The 13,075-nt window shown below is 41.4% G+C and overlaps 1 protein-coding gene across 1 annotated transcript in view; it reads left to right on the forward strand.

Moving 5' to 3' along the window:
• The window catches only part of Exoc4 (exocyst complex component 4), a 771,875-nt gene that overhangs the window by 58,180 nt on the left and 700,620 nt on the right, over positions 1 to 13,075 (forward strand). The window contains exon 5 of the mRNA XM_004661198.2: positions 6,039 to 6,148. Coding sequence (XP_004661255.2) covers positions 6,039 to 6,148 — 110 coding nt within the window. The remainder of the gene's footprint in view (positions 1 to 6,038; positions 6,149 to 13,075) is intronic.

Here is a 13,075-nt window from a genome sequence, read left to right on the forward strand (position 1 = left end):
TATGCCTTTTTTTTTTATCCTGCTGTATCCCAGGAGAGTAATAGAAGAAGTGCATGCTGGGAATGAAATCTTTCAAGTCCTATGCTATGTGAACAACAACAACAACAAAATGACATCTTTGTACGTGGTGCTTCAGTTTAGTCAGAGACCCTGACATAAAGTGAGAAATTTCTTCCTTTTTTCAGCAGATGAGCACTAGAAAATCTTTTGTTCAGCACACAAACTGAACTAGGAGATCCATAACAGACTTAACTTCAAGGCCCTATCTGAATAGGGGAGCTGCCAGTTACGTTTTCAGTAGCACATATAGTGGTGTGTGGGGGAGGGCGTGCTGAGGGTGTTCTTTCCAGTGTCTGGTGGTAAATGGCAGGGATGAATAAATGCATTCCCTTGCAAGTATAAATAACAAAACAGAATTAAGCCGGGTGTGGTGGCACACGCCTGTAATCCCACCACTTAGGAGGCAGAGGTAGGGGGATCACTGTGAGTTCAAGGCCACCCTGAGACTGCATAGTGAATTCCAGGTCAGCCTGAGCCAGAGTGAGACCCACCTCGAAAAACAAAAACAAAAACAAACAAACAAAAAAAAAAAAACCAACAAAAAACCCCCCTACAACAACAATAATAATAAAAACAGTATTATTAGGAGCCATGTGTAAATTTTTATATGAAAGAGAGCATTAGCTTGAGATCTCAGAGGCGCTGCCTTTGGTTACGACAATGCAGATAAAGCAAACGTGAAAAATGTTGAAGCTTTGAGCTTGAGACTTCTTATCAGATGCAGGAACCACACTGAGCACTGAGGTAGATTAGGTAGGTGATTGTGATGGTTAATTTTGTCAACTTGAGTAGATCATAAATTGTGGAGGGCATTAGTGGGGCACACTTTTGAGTGTGTCTGTGAAGATGCTGCAGGGAAGATTTATGAGGTAGAAAGACCCACCCTGGTGGCACCATCCCATGGGAGGTGATGAGCCCCAGCCACATGTTTCCACAACCATGGAGCGACTTGCCACCATGTTTTCTCCCCTGCCATGATAAGCCTGAACCCCTTTGAACCAGGAACTAAGATAAACTCTCCTTTAAGTTATTTCTTGTCAGTTTTTTTTTTTTTTTTTTTGGTCACAGCAAGGAGAAACATAACTAATACCATGGATGCTCAAAATAACCACTCTTTCCCTCCGCTGAAACAGGAGAAGCCCATTTCTTGCCCTTTGGCATTTGTGGACCATTAAGGCATGTGACCCAAGCAGTCTTGGAATGTGCTTGTGAAGGCAGTGCCCTCCTTTGCCACTGCAATTGCCATGCTGGCCTTCGTTTCCCAAAGAGCGAGGTACCAAGACCCAACCCAGGATCAGCAGACCTGCCCCACCAGGGTCAGAGAGCCACCCCAATGTGTGCTTTCTGTTTACGCCCCTGAGCTCCTGTGGTTATATGCAGCAAGTGTATAGCTTCCATGAAGTGTAATGAGGAACTCCAAGAATGGAACAGATGCTATAGAAGACTAAAATGAGCAAAAGGCCAGGAAATAAAATGAAGGAAAGAAACATAAATCATATGTGTGTGTGTATGTACACATTTTTTTTTTTTTATTTTAGTTTTTCAAGGTAGGGTCTCACTTTAGCCCAGACTGACCTGAATCTCACTCTGTAGTCCTAGGCTGGCCTGGCCTGGCCTGGAACTCTTGGCGATCCTCCTACCTCTGCCTCCCAAGTGCTGCGATTAATGGCATGTACCACCATACCCTGATATGTCTTTTGTGGAAAGCATTAGAACAATTTTCTCTGAGTGAACTTTCCTCAATATGCAAAAGAAAAAAGAAGAGATGCTGAAAGAGAAAGTGAGGTGATCAGTATGAAAGATAAAAGCAGTGAATTTTAGGCACTACTCTGTAGTGACACTTAGTACCCCAAACTGTGGTCATCTTTGAACATAGAGTCCTGTGGATTCAAGTGAAATACAGTGAGATCATTAGGACTGGTGGCAATCCAAGGACTGGCATCCTTATGAGGGGAGGTCAGGCAGGAGGTACAGAAGGAAGACAACCATTTATGTGCAAAAAAAAAAAAAAAAAAACAGAAGAGAAGCTAACCTTGCCGACACTACACTTAGCCTTCTCAACTGTGATACAGCAAATTATTATTATGTGTCACACAGTCTGTACCACTTTCTTATGGCAGCCCAAGTGAGTCGATACTCAGAGTGTCACAAGCTGTAATTAGCATGCCCATGGGGAGGCCTATGTAAGGGGTAGTGGGCAGATGACCAGATGGGAAGAGTCTGGATGAGATATAGACCTCACCTCATAACTCAGTCTATAGCTCAAAAGGATTAAAAGGTAAAAGACATGCTTATGTACATACATACACATATATGCATACATACATACATGTGTGTATGTATAGATAGACAAAAACTAACCCTTATTCGTAGATGTGATCTGGAAATTTTGTCACCATAACTTTTGTAAGTATTAGCATGAAAAATGCTGTTACCTGCTGTGAGAGAGGTAGTTACTTTCCTGTCCAGTATCTATTCCCCCTTTCGTTTCTAACAGCAGTCCTTGCTTTGATCCTGGAGGCCACAGGCCTAGCCAGGATGAGGTCTCATTCTTTGGCATAGCCGCAGCAGATTAGTGGGATTTCTGCTTGCAAGTTATTAAATGAAGATTGATGGGAAGGAATCTCACTTGCAATTAGATTGGCACACTGACTCTTCTTCACTTTCTCCTTCTTGCTTAGGACCTGGGTTGGTGCCATCAGACACGAAATGAGTTTGAGGACAGAGTTGCATGCTAACCACTTGAGTGGCTTCTAACCTCTTCTTGATTCTTAGATGGGCTCCTCATAAAGGAGGAGAGAATGCCTTTGTTTCACTCAGGTTACTGTTACTTGCGTCTTCTCTTCATGCAGTTAGCCATCACTTTAATGGGCAAAAAGGAACAAGAATAAGGCTCACCATGGTTTGCTGAGTGCTAAATGCCAGAGTGGAATGAAGAGAGGTTGGGACCAAAGATTTCTGTACCAAGCCAAGTGGACATTGCTCTGGAGAGACAGCAGGGGGCCATTCCTAGGAATTTACAACCATGCCAATGCAGGCTGGATTTTAAACTCAATAAACGATCTGTCTGTTTCTTTCCTTTGCGTCCTTAAAATTCACAGTCCTGGGTAGAAACATCCAGTGTGCTAGCAGCATTGGCCATACCTAGCTTCCTTTAGTTTCCTTGGTAGGAAGTAGGGTCCCATTTTGTTTAGACTCTGACAGTGGGGAGTCTGTCCAAATACGAAGATTGTTCCCATATGGGCTCTCCTACCCCAGACAGATTGCTATTGTATGACAAAACAAAGGAAGTCATGTGAAGACATGTATATCTTAAAAACAGAGATGCATATTTTAATTTTGGGCCTGAAAGTGCAAGTTTGTAATCTCAGCACTTGAGAGGTGGAGGCAGGAAGATCAGGAGTTCAAGGCATCCTCAGCCACGGGGTGAGTTTGGAGCCATCCTGGGCTACTGGGGACTCAGTCTCAAAAGACAAACTCTTGAGATTATAGCTGGGTGCCAGCTAAAGAATTAACCTCTGTCTCAAAAGAAGAAGAGCAGAGGAGAAGGAGAAAGAGGCAGGGGAGAAGGATAATAATAAAAGATTTTTGAAGTATAAAATAACCAGAAAAACTGACAAGAGGAATGTACATGCTTTCCTGAAAAAAAAAAAAAACCCAAAAAACAAAAAAACCTAACAGTTGTATTTAGAGGAAAGTAATTGATAAGAATGCCCATGTTCTTAACACATGAAGACGTCTGTTCCATTAACATCCCAGTTGAGGTTTTTGAGACTGTCAGCATCTTTTGCATAGAAGAACAACTATGGAACAGTTGTCAGGAAATTGAGAAAGTAGGCTACGTGGGAGGCTTTCTTCATGTCATGCTAAAGTATATTATGGAGCTATTTTAATAAGAACAGTACAGACATACAAATAGCAAATCAAATTGCTGGGACAAAGTAGACATCAGAAATCAGTCCCAGGATTCACAGGGTTCTAGTACTTTTTACACAGTAGTGCAGGTCAGAGATGTGACATGAAGGCTACTTAGTAAATGTTGAATTAATTTTGTTGTTGATTTAAAGAAAATTAATTTAGATATTATTATTATTATTTTATATCCAAAACTTCTAGGCAGATTTTTTTTTTTCTTTCCCCGAGGCAGGGTCTCACTCTGGTCCAAGCTGACCTGGAATTAGCTATGTAGTCTCAGGGTGGCCTCAAATTCTCGGTGATCTTCCTACCTCTGCCTTCCAAGTACTGGGATTAAAGGCATGTGCTACTACGCCCAGCTTAGACAGATTTTAAAAATCACACGATAGAGCTTTATTATTATAAATGGGTGGTTTTCCTTATCTTACCAAATGCATAAATAATATTAAATGACTTATTTACTTAAAATGGAGAGCATATTTATGTTAAACTGGAGTCACAGGTAAAACACAGACTGAGGAAAGTTATATAAAGGTCTAATGTCTAAGGTGTGAAAATATTTTTCAGAATAGTAAAAAGAAGAGGGAGAGGTAATACAGTTATAAACAAATCTAGGTGGTTAACAGAAGATGCTTGTTGAGTATCACGAATGGAGGAATCTAAATTTGAAAAGTGTAAGACCTCTGGAGTGTGCTGTGTTGGCAAGAATGGGCAAAATGCATAGCTTTCTTTTGGTGGTTGAATAACCGGTAATCTTTTTAGAAAATAGAAATTTGCAAAGTTCTTTGGCCACGGGACTTTATTTCTGGGTTGATAGCATACAGAATAGTACCAGTTCATAAAAATATATAATAGGATATTCACTATAACAACATTGGCAAGAACAATGAAAAATAAGTAAAAAGTGAAGCTGGGTGAGGTGTTGTGTTCCTGAGCTCCTAGTACCCGAGGGCCCGAGGCAGGAGGATGTAAGCTTGGGGCAACATAAACTCTATCTCAAAAGACAGAGCACCCTCCAAACACACATATCCCCCCCATACACACTGTCTCTCCTCCACACCTCATGCAACTTCAATGCTTTTTAAGATGATTACAGTTAAATGAATTATGATATATCTACTGCAGATATCATGGGACTTTAAAATGAAAGAGAGAAATCGCTATGTAGTCATATGGTAAGATTTCTGAGATGTATAGTAGGTTCCCAAAAGCAAATTGAAAAACAGTATATATTATGTGAACTTCTTGTGTAAAAATTGAATGGGTTTCTGACTTTACTATGTATCTTTAATTCATAGACACAAATAATTGTAGTTGCAATGAAAGCTCCTGGAAGGGTTCTGCCTAGTCACTCATTACTGTGGAAAACAGACACGGGGCGTGAAGAACAGGAGAGGAATGCCCACGTGCCTGTGAACATGCTTTACTTCAGTAACTGCATGGCCAGTGTTGATCACTTTAAGATTTTTACTTTTAATGAAGTGGGAAACTTGGTTATAGCATTGAAGAGAAAGTCTGAAATGTAGCACTGTACAGGATGATCCCAAGAGCGCTGACAATGGCGCATGTGTCTTTTCTGATGTGGATGTGTGGGTGGATGGGTCTGTCTATTGAGTGGTTGGACAAACTTCTCTCCCTCCTTGTTTATTTATTTCTTATTTTTGTGTGTGTGTGTGGTGTACATGTGTATGTGTGTTGAAGCCAGAGATTGACAGCAGGTGTCTTCCTCAGTTGTTCTCAACTGTATTTACTGAGGCAGAGTCTCTCACTTAAACTCAGAGCTCACCAGTTTGGCCAGCCTAGGCAGCCACTTTACCCTAGGGTGCCCCTGTCCTTGCCTCCTGAGTGCTAGGGGTTACCGGTGAGCTGCTGTATCCCAGTGGTCATCCTGATGCTGTAGAATGTTCTTTAGAATAACAGAATAAAAGACAGGAGGAAGAATACCTCTTCCTGGGAAATGTACTCAGGAGGTGTTTGAAATCAGTGTAGAGGTCTGACCACCAAATGGGACTTCCGCTGGTTTTGGAGAAACTTGTAACGAACGGCTCCTTGTTTTCCCACAGTTCTCATGGGAGAGAAGCATCTCCTGGTCCTCTGATTGACGTTACAAACTTCCCAACTCCACGCAAATTCCTAGATGCCTCTCAGTTTTCTCCTGCTGGCAGTTCAAGTGGTAAGTTTCTCATTCTTCAGTGAACAGAGTTTTTGGCATGCTACAAAACCTGGGCAGAGACCTGTGGGATCCTATGGGGCTGGGGCTGGGAGGGCCCCAGGTAAGTGCCCTGACATTTATGAGGCACCCTTTGAGACCCTCATAGGAAATGGGTGTAAATCCACTGGCTGGGCTTGTTGCATTATGAAGGTTGCAAACTGGTAGGTAATGCTGGCCCGGCTGCTGACTGCAGCCGTGCATGTGTTTTATTTTTCTAGCACTATTGATTTGCACAGTTGTATTTGACATTTTTGTTGTTGTTATTGTTGTTGTTGGTATAATCTGTATTGCCCCCATTGATGTTGGAAGACATGGTCTTGTAGCATCAACACAGAAATGAGATTAAGCCATATATTATGAACAAGGTACACCAGCCTCCTTCACTGGACTTGAGCTCAGGTGGCCAACTTGCTAAAAAACAGTAGCACTGGGCTGGAGAGATGGCTTAGCGGTTAAGCGCTTGCCTGTGAAGCCTAAGGACCCTGGTTCGAGGCTCGGTTCCCCAGGTCCCACGTTAGCCAGATGCACAAGGGGGCGCACGCGTCTGGAGTTCGTTTGCAGAGGCTGGAAGCCCTGGCACGCCCATTCTCTCTCTCCCCCTCTATCTGTCTTTCTCTCTGTGTCTGTTGCTCTCAAATAATAAATAAATAAAAAATGGACAAAAAAAAGTTAAAAAAAATAAAAAAACAAAAACAAACACAAACAAACAAACAACAAAAAAAAACCAGTAGCACTGACCAGGTTGCTTGCTCGAACAGAGGAAGCACCAGGATTTATTTTTAGTTTTTTATTTATTTTCTGGGGTGGGCTAAAGTTTGGTAATTGGTCATGGGGCACATTCACTTTGAAATTTCCTTTCTTGTGCATAAATGCTCCGGCCTTGAGGTTTGCTGGCTAATGGGCAGTTACTTAACCTCCAAACCACAGTGTCCCCCATGATGTTTTGTCATTGTTTTTTTTTTGAGATAGGGTTTCTCTCTGTAGCCAGGTTGACCTCAAGTTTAGAGTCCTTTCATCCTGCCTCCCTAGTGCTGGGATTACAGATGCGCGCTGCCCTGTCTGATGCTGGCATTATTTTCTTGCACAGACATCTGGCCTTATGGCTTGGGTGGGGCTTTCTGATAAAGCAGAGGGTCTGTATATGCTTGAGCAGCCAAGAAAGCACGTGATCAGAGTAGAAGAAACCCAGTGACTTCTCTGATTCCTAGGCCAAGCTAACTCTAGTATCATCTTGGATAAAGCATTTCTCAGGTAGTCAGCATGCCTATATCAGAGCTGAGTAGAGTCAGCTTCAAAGGTTGAGTCAGCAGTGGGACCAAAGGTAATAGGAAGAGAGTGACGGCGAGTTGTCTGTCCCATTTTAAGTATCCACCAGATAGCTACAGGTTCCAGTAGAGATCAGTGCTTGCGTCATAAGCAGCCTGCAGGATTCTCCAAAGTCACCATGGTGGCAATTGTTGCCGTAACCCACATATTAGAGGTGTTATCTGTATGAAATTTGAGGACTCATTTAATTTCTTCTTTGATAACACCCTTCTTCCTTGATAGTTATGTCTGAATCCCACTAGCTTCAACTTAGTTTGGTCAGAAGGGGTTCCTGGTCCATAAACACAGTGACCTCATCTGGTGAACACCAGTGATGGGTAATGAACCTAGAGTTTATTTGCCTTTTCCCCTTGTGGTGATCCTCTGTGCCTCACTGTGAGAATCTGCCCAGTTGTTTCATGTATTACATCTCTTGTCTGGTCCTTGAGAGCTTTTGCGTGTAGACTGATGTCCTATGATATGACTCATTTTGTCCCTTGCACTGGCCTCACCAACTTAATGCATCCATATGCACATCCTTAATACATTTTGAGGAGGGACCCACAGATACATAGTTTCTATTTCCGAGCAGCCCAGCATCCCACTGAATAGCAGAATGGAGAATCATCTTGATCTCTATTTATGGTGGGAGTGGGAAGGCTTACGTTGATTTCAGGTACAGAGGTTGAGAGGAATCTTCTGGAATGGCTCTAACTTTCCTCTTCTGCTGAGCTGAGCTCAGGGAGCGTTGGGGTTCAGCGAGGGTTTCTTTGAACCGTAGATGTTTTCTGTTGAACTTGGCAGGTATCTCCGTGTGGCAGCCAAAGATCTTCAGTATCCTTAGTGGTGCTTATCATTGCCTTCCCAGATGAAAATTGGTTATTTTTGTGGTACTGAGGGTTAAATGAGAGCCTTGCACATGCCAGAGAACTGCTCTCCTGAGACGTGTCCCCAGCCCTTTTTTCTTTTCACTTTTTTCGTTTTGAGGTAGGGTCTCACCCTGGAATTCACTGTGTAGTCTCATACTGGCCTTGAACTCACGGTGATCCTCCTACCTGTGTCTTCTGAGTATTGGTATTAAAGGCATACAACCACCATGCCCAGCTACTTTTTGCTTTTGAGACAGGGTTGATGGGCACACTGATGTTGAACTCACTCTGCATGCAGGTGCTGAATTTGCGAACCTCCTACCACATTCTCTTGAGTAGCCGGAGTTAAAGAGCTGTGCCACCAGTCTTGTTAAAACTCAGTTCTTACAGTTCTTTTTTTTTTTTTTTAATTAATTAATTTATTTATTTTTATTTATTTGAGAGCGACAGACACAGAGAGAAAGACAGATAGAGGGAGAGAGAGAGAACGGGTGCGCCAGGGCTTCCAGCCTCTGCAAACGAACTCCAGACGCATGCGCCCCCTTGTGCATCTGGCTAACGTGGGACCTGGGGAACCGAGCCTCGAACCGGGGTCCTTAGGCTTCACAGGCAAGCGCTTAACCGCTAAGCCATTTCTCCAGCCCAGTTCTTACAGTTCTAATTAGAGCTATAGTTCTAAGGCACTTAAAGTGATACAAAAGGAGAAAGGAAAAAAGAGAATTTGGGCTCTTATCAATCCATTTTGTTATCCAACCTACTTATTTTGAGAGGTTAATAAATATTATTGTTACTGGGGCATATCTCATTGCCCTTCAAAATCTCAATTAAGTTATTTAAGGGTTTCTTAGGCTTGTAATCTTGATGTTTGCTTCTTTTATTATAGAAAATTATACAGATTATTTTACAATAAATTTTTCTTTTGTTGGTCTACTTAGCTTCCAATATTTAAAACACATTGCAAACACTAGTTTCTATTCTTACACGTTACAAAGATTTACACTCAGGCCTCTTCATGGCTTTTAGCAAGGCTCCTCTCCTTTCCTTTTCTGCTGAATATTGCTTTGCTCAGAATTTTTGACACTGCTGTGATGATTGTAATATATAGAATTATAAGAGCAAAGTATATTTCTATATTGGTTTTCATTTTACCTGCTTCTTCTGTTGGAATTGCTGATTATTATATGCTTGTGTTATGGTGGTAAACCGGTTGTGTTAGTTACAGAAATGTGGCTGAGTCAGTAACCTAGTGAAGATTTTAATTGTTTTTAAGAAATTATAGGGGAGGTTTGTCAATAAAAGTGATATATACATTTCCTACAAGCTGAAACATGCCATTTATGGTTTGCAACATACATTGTTTTTGATAATACGGCTTTAGCTTTCCCGTGACTAGTTTTACTTGTCAGATCCTGTAGTTGGCAACTCTCACACGTGGAGTTCACGATGATACATTGACTTTGCCATTCTTAGGGACAGCTCGTGAACAACCTCATGGTAGTTTAGTGGGACTGGGACCATTACGAAACCTCTTTCAGAGAAATGTACAAGTCTTTCTCTTTGGAAAAGTTCATTTATTTCCTGGACTGTTTTAGACAATGTTGATCTCATAATTTTTCTGTGTGTGAATGAGAAAGTAATTATTGATTAAAGTCAGTGATTGCCAAGGTTAAGTTGTGTATGTTGCCTGATATATGTGAAGCAGTATTTTAAGTGCTTTGTGTAAATGAACTTCAACTATCATGTGAGATGGGGTATTATTAGTAGCTCCATTGTATATATGAGAAAATGGAGGCATAGCAAAGTCAATAATAATAACTGGCTTACACTTAACATAGCTGATTAAGTACTATCCTGGTATTTATTTATTTGCAGAGAGAGCTTTGTGCCTCTGGCTTGAACCCTGGTTGTTATGCTTTACAGGCCAGCACTTTAATTGCTGAAACATCTCTCCAGCCCCAGTATGCCAATTTTAACTCAGGACCTGGATTTAGAGTATATTTTATGGATCCTTTTTTATTTAAAAAAATATTATTTATTTATTTATGTATTTGACAGAGAAAGGGGGGGGGGGAGAGAGAGATAAAGAGAGTGGTTGGGGAGAGAGGGAGAGAGAAAGAAAGAAAAGGCATGCCAGGGCCTCCAGCCACTGCAAATGAACTCCAGACACATGTGCCCCCTTGTGCATCTGGCTTACATGGGTCCCGGGGAATCGAACCTGGGTCCTTTGGCTTTGCAGGCAAATGCCTTAACTGCTAAGCCATTCCTCCAGCCAGATTCTTGTTGGAAATGACAGGCTGCGCATTATGTAGCAGTGGCTTACCCAGCAAGAGTGTATTATCTTGTAGTTTTGTAGGTAAGAACTGTAACCTGAAGCTGGCCATGGTGGTACACACTGTAATCAGCACTCAAGAGGTGGAGGCAGGAGGATCAGGAGTTCAAGGCCAACCTCAGCCACATGGAGCAGTTAAGGCCAGCCAGAGCTGCATGTGACCCTGTCTCCAAACAAAATAAAATGAAATCTAATTTGAGTCTCATTGGGCCTGACTGAAAGTATTGCCAGGTTTTATTCCTTACTGGAAGCTTTAGAGGGAATTCATTTCCTTGCCTTTTCCAGGTCACAGAGCTCTTACTTGACTTGGTTCAGACCAGCCACAGTGGGCAGTGACTTCTTAGTGCCATATTTCTCCTTCCTCCTTCCTAAGGTCTCCTGTGATGATGGAGCCCACCAGGAGAATTCAGGGAATCTCTCCATCTCAAGGCCTTTAATCATAATCACAGTGGCAAAGTTTCTTTTACTGTGGAAGGTAACCTGTTGACAGACTTTGGGGCTTAGGGCACGGATATTACCACCCTGTACAGTGTGGATTTTGTGACTTAAGTTTTCTTTAGAAGCCAATGTGTGAAAAAATTTGACTTTTTTTCTTTGTAATTATATAGTGGAATCTTTTAAGTCACTGCAGTTCTGTGTTAATTTGGATCACATTTTTAAAGAGGATTGTACAAATGAGGAAGGTATAAATTCTGGAAAGACTGCTTAAATGTAACTAAGTACATATTAAAGCATGGGGCTGTTGAAATACACTATAATAAAGGGCAAAAATTTTGTCTCATCCTTAGTAATGAACAGCAAGTTCTTAGTGTCTATTTGTGGATTACTCTGCAAGACAGCCCAGAAAGTAATAGACGTTTTCAGCAGGGAATTTAACATAGGCTCTTACAGTGCCCCTCTCATCTTGTGAAGCAGTAGGGTTGAAGGGTAATCCATTAGCACTGACACTTTTATAGAGGAAGTTCCAGTAGGGAATCCCAGATTTCCCACTGGGGTGCCATAAATTAAGGTTGGGGGTGATTCCTGAGAATATTCAGGTTATTATTAATTAAATGAGACTTTTGATTGCTTGTGAATGCGTCATTTTTCAGATGTCTTATTTAGAGGTAGAGTTGTGACTTTTCTCTGAGAAATTTTTCTATAATAGTTTGTAAGTCATGGTTTTCAAAATACATTTTATTGTTTAATGGATGTAACAGTCCTAAAAATAATTTTAGGGCAGGTGCTTTTGTCATTACCATTATGATGATCATGTTTATATCCATTATATTTAAATCCATTATGTTTAAGTCATAGAAGTTGTATAGAATTACATACATGTATGCACCATGTACTTAAATAAAATATTCAGATGAGCTACAAAGTCAAGGCACAATTTGGTAGAAGCCAGTGACAAATTTAAAAAAAAAAAAGATAATTAGCATCTGCTTGGTTTCCCTACTACTTTTTTTTTTTTTTTTTTTTTTTGGTTTTTCAAGGTAGGGTTTTGCTCTAGCCCAGGCTGACCTGGAATTCACTATGTATTCTCAGGGTGGCCTCGAACTCACAGTGATCCTCCTACCTCTGCCTCCCTACTGCTGGGATTAAAGGCGTGTGCCACCATGCCCAGCTTCCTACTGCATAGTAATGAAGATAGAAATGTCACAATAAAGAATTGTACTGATAATGGGTAACTAACAGAAGAGTCCATGTGCCCTAGAAAGGCTGGCATTTGTTGGAGTTTAAATACCTAGAATATCTATATATGCACATACATATTAAACCAATAATACAACAGTACAGTGGGCAGAATATGAACATGGAGTTTCTTGAGGGAAAACCCATGCTAGTAATATGTAGAAAAACTATGAACAGGTGAGGACTGACCAAAAGGTGACCTCTACATGTGTGCTGTGGTGTGCACGCGCCAACTCAGGCACAATCACATGAACATGCACTCACATGTGTACAAAGATATCAGTAATAAAAACATAACAAAACAGGCTGGAGAAGGTGGCTTAGCAGTTAAGGCATTTACCTGCAAAGCCAAAGGACCCAGGTTCAATTCCCCAGGACCCACATAAGCCAGGTGCACAAGGAAGTGCATGCATCTGGAGTTTGTTTGCAGTGGCTGGTGACCCTGGCTCCCATTCTCTCTCTCTCTCTCCCTTCTTCCCTCATTTTCAAACACATAAATAACATATATTAAAAAACGAAAAATTGAAAACATGGACTCATACTCTTTTTAATCAGGTATTATTTCAAAAATCATTTCAGAAATGTGGAACCTGATTCCAGGGAGGTTGAATGAATGGCCCAGGTTCATCCAAGGTGGTTATCCTTGGAGCCTGACCTTATGCTGGTTCTACTCTACATGGGTAGTGGGATACATTTTGCAAGCATTTT

This window comes from Jaculus jaculus, chromosome 10 (genome assembly GCF_020740685.1).
Source record: "Jaculus jaculus isolate mJacJac1 chromosome 10, mJacJac1.mat.Y.cur, whole genome shotgun sequence".
In the NCBI taxonomy this organism is placed as follows: domain Eukaryota; kingdom Metazoa; phylum Chordata; class Mammalia; order Rodentia; family Dipodidae; genus Jaculus; species Jaculus jaculus.